The sequence below is a fragment of the Hyaena hyaena genome, unplaced genomic scaffold, assembly GCF_003009895.1.
Source record: "Hyaena hyaena isolate Hyena2069 unplaced genomic scaffold, ASM300989v1 scaffold_133, whole genome shotgun sequence".
Classification (NCBI taxonomy): domain Eukaryota; kingdom Metazoa; phylum Chordata; class Mammalia; order Carnivora; family Hyaenidae; genus Hyaena; species Hyaena hyaena.
The window spans coordinates 3346568-3359638 of record NW_024080765.1 but is presented as its reverse complement, the minus strand read 5'-3'; the positions used below and the strand labels follow the sequence as shown (position 1 = coordinate 3359638).

At 42.3% G+C, this 13071-nt stretch overlaps 1 protein-coding gene across 1 annotated transcript; it reads left to right on the top strand.

Annotated features, from left to right (window-relative positions):
• Positions 1–8949: 8949 nt before the first annotated feature.
• On the top strand, positions 8950–12637 carry YAE1 (YAE1 maturation factor of ABCE1). The gene is made up of 3 exons (XM_039237990.1): positions 8950–9128; positions 10163–10284; positions 12035–12637. Exons 1-3 carry the CDS (start codon positions 9000–9002, stop codon positions 12462–12464), a joined length of 681 nt encoding a protein of 226 aa, XP_039093921.1. The 5' UTR covers positions 8950–8999; the 3' UTR covers positions 12465–12637.
• The last annotated feature ends 434 nt before the right edge of the window (positions 12638–13071 follow it).

Below are 13071 nucleotides of genomic sequence, written 5' to 3'. Positions count from 1 at the left end.
AACTTAAATGCATATTACTAAGTGAAAGAAGCCACTCTGAAAAGGCGATATAGTACAGATTCCAATCATATGACATTCTGGAAAAGACACAAATACAGAGATAGTAAAAAGACCAGTAGAGAGGGATGAACAGGTAGAACGCAGGTAATTTTTAGGGCAGTGAAACTACCCCATATGTTATTTTACCATAGTGGATGCTCGTCGTCACACATTTGTCCAAACTTGTATAATGTGCAACACCAAGAGTGAACCCCAAAATATGGATTCTGAGTGATAATGCATCCATGTAGATTCATCAGTTATAACAAACATACCACTGCAGTTCAGAAGATTGACGGGGGGGGGGGGATGCTGGGGGCAGGGGGGAGGCGCAGGAGCTACACGGGAAATTTCTGTACTTCTGCTCAATTTTGGCGTGAACTTAAAACTACTCTACGATATAAAGTTTGTTGGGGCACCTGGGTGGCTCAATTAAGTGTCCAACTTTGGTTCAAGTCATGATCTTACTGTTGCTGAAATGGAGCCCTGTATCCGGCTCTGTGCTGAGAGTGCAGAGAGCTTCTTTGGATTCTCTCTCTCCCTTTCTCTCTGCCCCTCCCCTGCTCATGCACATGCTCTCTCTCTCTCTCTCTCAAAATAAAGAAACTTAAAAAAAAAAAACCCTATGGCCATTCATGTATGTCTTTGTATGGACATATGCTTTCATTTCTATTGCGTCAGCATCTAGGAGTGAAATGGCTGGGTTGGATGATAGTTTTTAAAAAGCTGCCAAACTGTTTCACTAAATGGCTGTAAAATTTTATAGCACTTCACTTCTTTTAGGAACATTCAAGACTTCCATTTCCTTCACAGTCTCACCAGCACTTTGTATGGTAAGTGTTGTAAATATTAGTCATTCTAATAAGGTGGTGTCTTACTGTGATTTTTATTTGCATTTTCCAAGTGACTAATGATGTTGAGCATCCTTTCATTTGTACATCTTCTTTGGTAAAGTGTTTGTTCTAATTTTCTGTACTGCATGTTTTTATAATGACCAGCAAATGTTGAGGCACCGGGTCATATCAAAAGGAAAACTTTTTACTTCTTTCCTCTCCCCTCCCATGCTCTTAAAAAATTAAACTTTTTTTGTAAGAAGCTGCTCAGGATTTTTTCGTAATATTTTATTTTTAGAGTACATTTAGGTTCACACCAAAATTGAGCAGAAGGTACAGAGATTTCCAGTATAGCTCCTGCCAGCCCCCACCTCCGCTACTGTCAACATCCTGAATTATAGTGGTCCATTTCCTTTAAATATTTTTATTTTAATTCCAGTTAGTTAACACTCAGTATTATGTTAGTTTCAGGTGTACCATACAGTGATTCAACACTTCCGTACATCACTATGTGCTCATCGCACCATGTGCATTTCTTAATCCCATCAACTATTTAACCCATCCCCCCACTTCCCTCCCCTCTGGTAACCATCACTTGTTCTCTTAAATCAAGAGTCTGAGGGCAACTGGGTGGCTCAGTCAGTTAAACGTCTGACTCTTGATTTTGGTTCAGGTCATGATCTCACAGTTCCTGAGATGGAATCCTACACTGGGCTCCATGCTGACAGTGTGGAGCCTGCTTGGGATTCTCTCTCCCCCTCTGCCTTTCCTCTCTCTCTCTCTCTGTCCCTCCCCTGCTCTTAAGCGTGGGAATACAGGCGTGTGTGTTCTCTCTCTTTCAGAATAAATAAATAAACTTTGGGAAAGAAAAGAGCCTGTTTCTTGATTTGCTTCTTTGTCTTAATTTTTTTCCTTTGCTTGTTTTCTGCCTTAAATTCCATATATGAGTAAGATCATATGATATTTGTCTTTCTCAGACTGATTTTTTTTTTTTTGCTTAGCAGTACATTCTCTAGTTTCATCCATGTCGTTGCAAATGGCAAGATTTCATTCTTTTCTATGGCTGAATAATGTTCTACTGTGTGCACACACATACATACTACACCTTCTACGTCTTCCACACCATCACTGGTTCCCACAGAGGTTTCTGCTTTCACGTTTGTGTTCCATTAAATTGTGATTCTCTGTATGCACTTGTCTGTGTCTGGAGGACAGAGGCTTGTTCTGTGACCTCACTTCTCTGATGGATCTACGAAGAGTTTTTGATTTTTCCATTTGTTCACCTTTTTAATTGTTTTTAGGATGAAGCGACAACTTCTAAGCTCCCAGTGTGCCAGTCCCAAAACCAAAGTCACTGAGTTACTTTTTTATCAGAGTCATCTAGTGGGTATTTTGTGGTATCTCACTGTGGTTTGGATCGCAGCATTTGTTTTTTTAGTGGCCCTATGAATGGCACATTTTATAATTTTATTGATGAGAAAAATAAAGCATAAGAAAGTTGAGTCCAAGGTCATCATTGGGAAACCTGAAGACCTCAAAACTAAGAGGTAAGTTAAATTTTTTTAATGTTTTATTTATTTCTGAGAGAGAGAGGGAGATAGCATGAGCAGGGGAGGGTCAGAGAGAGAGGGAGACACAGAATCTGAAGCAGGCTCTAGGCTCTGAGCTAGCTGTCAGCATAGAGCCCGACGTGGGGCTCAAACCCAAGAACCGCGAGATCATGACCTGAGCTGAAGTTGACACTTAGCCGACTGAGCCTCCCCGGCGCCCCTAAGAGGTAAGTTAAAACTAGAAACACAAGTATGGACAAGACCAAGAAGCATATGTCTCACTGTGCATGCCCAAATCAATTAAACATATAGACTTTGGAATAAATGACTGTTAAAAACCTGGTTATGAAACTGAAAGTAAAACTTTTTAAAGATCCATGAGAAGCGAGTTTATGCTAACTTTCTGTATGTCCCCTAGCCTACTCTAGTTACCAGTCTACTCACACCTGTCACTCTGTAACAATCTAATCTCAGTAAATTCTTGTTTAACCTGGATTTACAGACAAGTTTATTACTATGTAAAACTTTATTTAGAGTAAAATACTTGAAGAATTTTTAATGAAATTCATTCATTCATTTAATAAATATTTATTGAGGGCTATGCTAGGCAATTGGGATAAACGAGTTAACCAGGACACACAGTCCCTGCCTCGGAGAGCTGACAGGTTAGTAGGGAAGGCAGACAATTAGGCATTTATAACACAAGGCAGTAAAGACTATGACACACATAAGAGGGACAACTAACCCAGACTTAGAAGATCCGAGAAAACTTCCAAATGGAAGTGACATCGAGTAGAAGTCGCCCTTGACAGCAGTATGGACTACACACCTAGGCAGAGGGAAAATTATCTGGCAAAGGCCTGAAAACGGGGCGATAAGAAATGAGACCAGGAAGGGGAGTAGGTGCCCAACTACATGAAGGCATTTGGAGTTTCTCCGGAGAGCAATGAGAAGGGCCTGCAGGCACTCAGACGAGGGGGGCCTATCAGATTGGGCTTTGGGAAGGATGCTCTAACCAGGGAGAATGGGTTGGAAGAGGGATACGACGTGAGGCGGGAGGGCCAGTCAGATGCTGTCGGGGCAACCAGGTAGGATGCAATAGCAGCCTGCACCAGGGAGGTGGCAGTGAGAATGAAGAAAAATGGACAAATATTTATGACGCGGTGAATGAGCGGATGCGGTGGCCATGCAATGAGGTGCAACGCGTCTCAAACTTGACTCAGTGTGAAGCACCTGAGAGTGCAGATTCTGGCTCAACAGGTTTGGAACGGGACCGGGAACTCCGCGTGTCTGACAGCTCCCAGGTGATGCTGGTGCCACCAGTGCCTGCTGCTTAGTTTGAGCATCAGGGAGCCAGAAAACAGAAGAGGAGGAGGGAAACTGAAAGAAAAGGGGAAAAAAAGATAAATTCAGATGTAACGCACTGCAATGCATACAGTAAATTTAAGTGGAGGTAGCCTCACGGAGGCGGATACAGACATGAGTCTGACATGCAGAGAACGGCTGGGCTGGAAGGAGAGGTTTGGGTCATGAGATAAAATACTGTGGAAGTTGCCCCTCCCCCCTCACTCCCATTTTAAACGGAACACCGGGGTTGGAAGGCAGATCGCAATGCGTTCAAAAGTGGAAGGTACAGAGGTACAGACACGGACTCAAGAAATTTAGTTCTAAAGGGAAAAGCAGCATAGAGCAACAGCTAGGGGACAATGTGGAGATGAGAACGGTTGTTTTAAAGATAAGACTGACTTGAACATGTTGAAATGCTATTAGACAAAGCTGTCCATCAACAGGCCTTTTGAGAAAGATCAGTTAGGGTTCCTGTCTGACATCTCCGCTTCATTCTTTCTAATATTCAATAAACAGTCTTCATCAGACTAACAATTTTCCTCTTAGCTTTAACAGTTCTATTATAACTGGGGTCTCCTGTGGACACAGTAGTTTAAAATAAAGGAGGGCGCCTGGGTGGCTCAGTCGGTTGAGTGTCTGACTTCGGCTCAAGTCATGATTTCATCATTCGTGGGTTCGAGCCCCGCGTCGGGCTCTGTGCAGAGAGCCTGGAGCCTGCTTCCGATTCTGTGTCTCCCTCGCTCTCTGCCCCTCCCCCACTGGCTCTCTCTCCCTCTCAAAATAAACATTTTTTAAAAAGTAAAGTAAATAAAATAAAGGCGGCAACTCTGCACAGATCTACCTGCTACCCTCCTCTCCTTATTCAAGGCTCGCTCTTTAGGAGCCACATACTGAATGTTCTCCTATCATTTTCACCCCTAACAACAATTTTATTTTTCATATTACTATTAAGTACATTATTTCGTATTATAATACGTCTTAGAGCAAACCTGTCATAAGCAATTAACAGACAGCACCCAAGGACTTAATCACTGAATACGACTGCGAATCGGAGGACATATGAAAAGTTTAGAAAGGACAAGGAAAAGTGGGAAAGTACTTCACCAGGCATATGGAAATTAGGAGTTCTGCTGGCTGGCTGCCAGAGGCTTCATGGTGAAAGCCAGCATGCTAGAAACTTGGGAGAGAAACTGAGAAAAGGTCTGCGCCCTCCTACAAGTTTATTACACTAACTACAAAATAGCAGTTTGCAAAGGCACAAATAAAGTGTGGGAGACTGAGATAAAGAATGAAACTCGGCAAGAGATGGGGAAGAGAAGGACATAAAAAAGAATTGTTGAAGGCTCTGAAAGAAAAGACAAGGATGGACGATAAGCAGAAAGAACAGGGAAAGAACAGAGTGAATCCTAGAGGTTGACCTCATCACAGAGTATTTACATAAGAGATATGGAGCTGCAAGAGAAGTTTGCTAAATACTTTGAGTAAGTTCACATCGTGACACCAAAATTTATGCAGGTGTCGCTGTTATTTACAGTTCATTAAAAAAAAAAAGAAAGAGAGGGAGAGAAAGGATAGCTCTTTTTGAAAACACTGAATCACACACTCAAAAGGACCTTGAAAGATCATCTGGTTCTTGACAAAGGAGTACAACTGTCAGCCTCCACCTGTCAGTAAGCACCTACAGCGTATGTCTCAGGCCCCCAGCCAATAAGGGAGCGCGGCAAGGGCCCCAAAGCCAGGCCCCGGGCACTGAACAAAAGACTCCTCTTCACCTCTTTGCCCTCTGCTCCTGACTCCCTTTTATGTTGTCCAGAATCTGTGAGATCTACCTAGTGAACTTCCTATCACAGGGATCAGATCAGCATCCCTCTGCATAGGCTTTCTCTGCCTAATCATCCCTCCTCCACCTTTTACCTTTCACGGGCATTCTGTTCCCTGTCCCCCAGGAAATTTCATGAACTAACTCTATCTCCACACCTGTCTCCCGATGGATATAACTAATGCAAAGAACCTATGTGCCACTCAGGTATCTGACAGAGGACAGAAGAATCCTTGAAATACAGTAAGACAAGCCAATTGTTTTTTAGATGGACAAAGACTTCATTTAAACAGAGATGCAAATGGAAAACAAGCACATGAAAAGATATTCAGTATCTTAAGCCATCTGAAAAATGAGAAGGAAAACACAGTGTGAAACCACTACTCACCTATCAGAAGAGCGAACAGTAAAAAGACTGGCAATTCCAAGTGAGGAAGAGGGTGTGGGGCAAGTGACATCTGCATACACTGCTGGCAGGAGTATGAAATGGAACAATCGCTTTGGAAAACCGTTTGGCAGTTTCTTATAAAGTTAAATTTGTCTTTACCACATGACTCAACAATTACACCTCTAGACATTCACTCTAGAGAAATGAAAACTTGTCCACAAAACACCTTGTACAAGAATGTTCATAGCAGATTGGTTTTTGTTGTTGTTTTTATAGTTTACTGTCAAGTTGGTTTCCATCACAGCAGGTTTATTCACAATAGCGAAGAACTGGAAACAATCCAAACAATACGTGAAGGAGCAAATTCTGGTATAGCCATACAATGAAAAGAGTACCTGGCAATAAAATGAAAATAACCTATTGGTACATGTAACCACGTGAATTAATCTCAGAAACACTGTGTTGAGTCAAAGAGCCAAATATTTAGACAGACATATACGATTCCACTTCTGTCAAGTTCTAAAACTGGCAAAACTAATTTAGAGTGATAGACATTTAATCAGAGGTTGCCTCAAGGAGTGAGGGGCTGACTGCAAAGAAGAGGAAATTTTCCGGGGTGACGGAAATTTCTGTATCTTGATTCAGTTGTGGTTACTCAGGGGTATACGTATGTCAAAACTCATCAAACTCTACACTAAAAATGGATGCATATTACTGCATGTAAATTATACCTCAACAAAGTTGATTTCGTAAAATGTATTCCTGGCATGTATAAATACTAAATAAGTACTAAATACTAAGCAAATATATAAATACTGTATCTAATAGCATTTGTTGGTATTGCAAGTGCAGTATTTATCTCATTTACATTTAGATGGTTATTGCCAGAAAATTAAGAGGCTGTTGGTCTATTTTTCTTTCTTTTTTTTTTTTTAAATGTTTTTTATTTATTTCTAGGAGAGAGAGAGAGACAGCATGAGCAGGGGAGGGTCAGAGAGAGAGGGAGTCACAGACTGAAACAGGCTCCAGGCTCTGAGCTGGCAGTCAGCACAGAGCCCGACACGGGGCTTAAACCCACAAACCGCGAGATCATGACCTAAGCGAAAGTCGGACGCTTAACCGACTAAGCCACCCAGGCGCCCCTGTTGGTCTATTTTTCTGATAGCCAGAGGCCTTATCAAATTCCCTTATTCTGTTGTTTTTAATGGAATTCCTTTGGGGTTTATGTGTATACAATTATATAAACATCAAAAAAAAACACTTCATCTCTTATTATCCAACATTTTAAGATTATTTACCTCTCTCTTTCATTTAAGTCATCAAAAGAATGTTGAATAATTTAAAAAAATGAATAATAACGGGGATCATCTTCTTTGCCCTAGAAGAGTAAAAAATACTGAACTATCCATTGTCCTTTAAAGATTAAAAAGGATTTAAAGAATTTACCTGTGTGTCAAGTCTTCATGCTATTTTTTATAGCAGATATTTAATGTCCAATTTTTCTAGGGTAATTAGTGTCTTCCTGTTTTCTATTTACTGGGTCACCTTTATCAGAAAGTCATTCACATCTCCTAGGTTTTCCAATGTGTGGCTCTTGAACTTCAGTTAGCAACGTATAGCACTGGAATTTCTTTCTGCATCATTACTGCCTTTCTCATTTCTATTTTGTACAATTTTTTTCCTTTTCTTTTTCTTAAATCAAGGTCAAAAGAGGATTACCCAGGATAGGTGGCTGGCTCAGTCGCGGAGCATTCAACTCTTGACCTTGAAGTAGTGAGTTCAAGCCCCACACTGGGTGTTGAGCTTACTTAAAAAAAAAAAAAAAAAAAGATTATCTGTCTTATCTGTGTCTTCAAAGAACCAGCTTTAGGATTTATTTATGTAAGTTTGGGATTTTCTTTTTTATTAATTTCAATTGGTATCTTTGTTTCTCTTACTACCATTTTGTTTTGTTGCCAATTAAAATATATAACAAAATTTATGTATTTTTTTCTTTCTTCTCTAATAATATATTCAAGCCTACAGAATTGCCTCAGTATAAGCTTTCATTTGGTCCCATGTTTTCTAGTAGGAAGTGTTCAGATGTTAACTGCTTATTACGTATCATTTTAATTTTTATTTCCCCTTGGATCCCAATTTTACAAAGGCGTTTCTAATGTCCAGTATTATAATTCTTGGAGTCTTTTTTAAAAATTAATCACTAATTTTGTTGGATTATGAAGTAGGATGTATAAAATGTCTGGGTTTTTAAGTTTATTGAAGTACTTTATGTGGCCAAGTATAGAATTTTTTATACATTCTTTATACACGGACTTAGCAACTAAATTATATATATGTACATACATATATACTAATTATATACATACATACAATGCAAGTTTCTGAGCATTTAAAAATTATAACCTAAACCCACCCTCACACACGTGCTCACGGCGCCCTCTGCTTATTTTTTAAATTCTTTTTCATAGCATGTGTCCTTTGTGATCTTGCAGCAAACTGCTTCTTTTTACTTATACGTGCTTTTGGTTCATCCCGTCCCTTCCACCGGAACGAAAGGCGGAGGCGAGCCGGGAAGCTTCGTCACTGACGTGTCCGAACAGGCTCGACGGGGAAAAAAAAAGAAAAAATTGTTAAATAAACACACCGCCGTTCCGACGCCACCAGGCAAAGAGCACAAGTACTGGTGTCCCTTCACGCACGACACCCGAGACGCCTCGCCGCCGGGAGGGCCGCGCCGCGGCGGAGGGTCCCTCCCGGCCCCCCGGGCCCCGGCGCCGCACAGGCCGAGCCGCGCGGGCGCGCGACCGACGAACCCGCCTCGCCGACCGCCCCCTCCCCCCCCAGGCCCAGGGACACCCGTGGGTCCGCCCCAGCCGCGGCCCGCAGTCACCCGACCGCACGCGCCACCACAGACGCGCGCGCGACAGCCGGCGCCCAGCGCCACCCGCGGCCGCCGCCCCGCCCCCCGGGCCGGAAGCAGTCGCCGGCGCTTCCGGCGGCCGCCGCGCCGCGTTGCCGGGGAGATGTCGTGGCTGCGGGGCGCCGCGCCGGCCCGGGGCCCCGCGGGCGCGGGGGACGTGTTTGACGAGGAGGCGGACGAGGCGCTCCTGGTGCGGCGGGAATGGCAGAGCCACATGCTGCGACGGGTCAAAGTAAAGCCGCGCGGCGGGAGCGGGGGGCTGTGCCGGCCGCGGGGGCGTGAGCCTGCGTGGCGCCGGGCACGGACCGAACCAAACGTGGTGTAGACTGTGAGGCTCTCAGAGACGCCGGGGGAGAAACCTCCACAGCGACTGTGCCGCTTACGGCTGTGCGACGGCGGGTGTACAGGGGTAGCTTAACGGGGTGAAGGGCCTCAAGTGAGGAGTGGGCTTAATCAGGACGTGTGGACACGTGAACTTGACCGTGACGGTGAAGGAAGGCTGCCGCTGGGCGGGCGAGGGTGCCAACGCTGGGTTCTGTCTTGTCAGGTGTGCGTTACCCGTGTCTCGTTCCGTCTCCTGACTCGTTAAAACTAAGCTTAGGGGGGCGCCCGGGGGGCTCCGTCAGTTAAGCGTCTGACTTTGGCTCAGGTCATGATCTCGCGGTTCGTGGGTTCGAGCCCCGCGTCGGGCTCTGTGCTGACAGCTCAGAGCCTGGAGCTGCTTCAGATTCTGTGTCTCCCTCTCTCTCTCTGACCCTCCCCTGCTCACACCGTCTCCCTCTCTCTCGGAAATAAATTTAAAAATTTTTTTTTAATTTTCTAAAATTATACTTCTTTTTCGCTAATCCAGTTTCCTCTCTCCCGGCTTGACTTACTTATCGAAGACCTTTGACAACCTGTTTACTGCCCCTGGCTTCTCACTCATTCACACCAGTCAAGGCCGCCAAGGGGCCAGGCATGTAATTCTCTCAGTTTCCTTTCTGTGAAGCCATTGTTAACAGGGTTTTTAAAAACCGTATAGGAATCGGTATTTTTAAATGTGCCGAGTAAGCCTAGAGCTCAGCGGTGAGATAGGCCAGTAATAAACTCTGATGAGAAGCGTCCTCTGGTTGTATGGCTGTGTCGTTTGGAACCATTATATTAAATAGTAAATGGCGAAGGCCTGTTTCATCAGTTTTCCAAATTGATTCTATGACTTTCTAGAAAAACCCACAGTGGCTTACGTGATGTTAATTACAGCCACAGTTCTTCGTTATTTATTTTTAGGAAGGTTATAGAGATGGGGTAGATGCCGGCAAAGCAGTTACTCTCCAACAAGGCTTCAATCAAGGTTATAAGGAAGGTGCAGACCTCATTATAAACTATGGACAGCTCAGAGGAACGTTGAGGTAATTTTTAAACTTAAACGCTGCGTCAGTCTAGCCTCAGTGCTACCCGAGGACTTTTGAAAAGTAGTAGCTAAAAATAAACTATTTAAACTGAAGTGATTTTCCTAGTGTTAAAGCCCCAAAAGAGTACTGCAGAGTGTAGAATAATAATGCCTTCAAAAAGTCAAAAAGCATCAGTTCATCCACTTTAATATGTGAGCCAGGTGTTGTCCTTTACTGCAAAGAAATGATAGGAGGGTGTGTGTTTTTTGCTACTGAACTACCACTAAACTGTATCACAATTTAAAAGGTCTTCACACGTGGCAGAACACAGAATGAGAGACTTCTAGACTAGCAGTACACGATGAAAAGTGTAACTGGTAATAGAGGGGGAAATGATTGCATTTATCTTAGGGATGAACATTGAATACTTGTCAAAATTCCATAGTAAGAATGGCAAAAACCAGGGCCAGGTGGTCAAATGGCCCATGGAGCTAGGAGCATGATAGGCTTATCTTCTCTGATCTGTATAGCTTTGAAATTGTCCTCTGTAGAAAAACAAAACATAAAATGGTTCAAAGAATCACTAATTTTTAAAAGAGCAGGAAATGGGGCTCTTGGGCGGCTCAGTTGGTTAAGCAGCCAACTCTTGATTTTGGCTCAGGTCATGATCTCTTGTGAGATCTAGCCCCATGTCAGGTTCAGGAGGGAGCTTGAAGTCTGCTTAAGATTCTTTCCCTCTGCTCGCTTGCTCACTCTCTCTCTGAAAAAAATGAAAAAGAGTAGAAAATAAGTCATCAAGACCAAAAATTTATTTTTTGAGGTTTTAGAAAATTCAACCATCAGAAATCAGATTTAGAGTCTACTACAGTAGGAAAATGATCAAGTGTTTATTTTACGTCAAGTTAAATCTTTTATAATCTCAGAAAGCTTATTGCTAAATCTTTCACATCAATTGATTACATTTCTAAAACATGACTGCTTTTCACAACCATTATTTTATGTCATGATTACCCGAGCAATCTGAAATGTCAGAAAACAAAAAGCACTATCTGTGCTAGAAAAATAAAGAAAGATATTTGTTAGGGACAAGAAGAATTCTTACCTTCTTCAAGAAAATTGTCAGTTAGCTCAAAAACAGTGGCTATTCTATAACGAAGTTGGGAAAGAGAAATTGCGTCAAAACTTTTTTCCTGCCCTTCAGTGTTTTGATGGCAAGCACCTATATGGTTGGAACAAGTGTTTTCAACCTTGGCTGCACCTTGATATCAGTTGGGAAGCTTGAGACTCTGCTTTCATTGGTCTGGGCTGTGACCTAGACCTTGACAGTTTTAAGAGCTCCCTGGGTGATTCCACTGGATATCTTAGTCTGAGAATCACTAGTCCAGAAGCTGTTGGATGTCGTTAAAGGAGAAACTAAGTTTTGTGATCTTTCTCCGAGTTGCATCCCTCTTTGACAGAAGCTACACAGTCATAAAGAGAGAACCTAAAATCAAGAGAAGTGCATGGAATTGGGAAGGAGGTCTTAGGAATTATAAGCAATTTATATGATTACTTCCAGTTGTTTAATTTCTATCAAAAGATAATATCTTTATATATTTTACAATCCATTTTACCATTACTTTGCTGATTCTGCTTTGCATCATTATTGATTTCTTTTTGTGTGGTCTTATCCGGAAAAGAAGCATGTAGGGTTTAGCATCAAAAATTCAAAACGCCTATGATTGGTTCCGTTTTTTCCTGTTTAACTCTTATTTCTATTTTCACTCAGTGCTTTGCTCTCCTGGTGTCACCTTCATGAAAATGGCTCAGCTCTGATCAGTAAAATAAATAATCTTCTGGATGCAGTTGGCCAGTGTGAAGAGTATGTGCTCAAACATCTGAAATCAATCACGTCTCAGCCCCGTGTTGTAGATTTATTGGACTCCATTCAGGAGATGGACCTTTGTCACGAAGCTCCAGCTGAGAAAAAGATGGATGAAGCTAAAGATGAAAGACTCTGTGAAAATAATGCTGAACTTCACAAAAACTGTAGCAAGAGTCTTAGTGAGGCAGATTGTTCATCTTTAGAATGTTATAGGATACGGGAGCAGGCACATTCTGAAAACCCCAGCCTCACTTGGATTTTAGAACAGACAGCCGGTTTAGTAACACAGCTGGGGGTACCGCGCGATGTGTTACAACATCTCAAGCAACCATAACAGTTCTCGTCACTTTTCTAATGCAAGTAATGTTGAGAACATTTCGTTTCTTAACAAACTGACCAAAATTCGTACTGGATTCTACATCGGACACATCACTGGTAGGTTATCCTTCATGGATTAAATGTCTTCAAAACTAACACTATTAAATGGAATAAGAGCTTTTTCTGTCACTGGGAATTTTTGTGAAGCCTCAGGTATGCTCAGAAGCTCTAGTCGCCACAAGTTCCTGATCAAAACCAGGCGTTTTCAGACGCATTAGCAACAGTGAAGAAGGATCAAATGCATTTTGTTAAGGACCTAACCCTGCTTTCTGTTCCTGCCTCTATCAGGTGATTAGGGCCTTCTCGCCAGCTAATCAGACCAAAGTCACCATTAAATAAGCTGGTGGGTAACACTGTAAATAAACACATACAGGCGAATAAGATATATATATATCGAAATTAAGAAGCTATAAGTGTAAGAAACTGAAGAAATGATTTTACTGATGATTAAAAACAAAATACTAAAATTGGTTTTGGTTTTGTGTTAAAGGCAAGGACATCAATTCCATGGAATACACAAAATACATTTCATGTTCAAGTACCTACTTAAGTTTTTCCAAGTA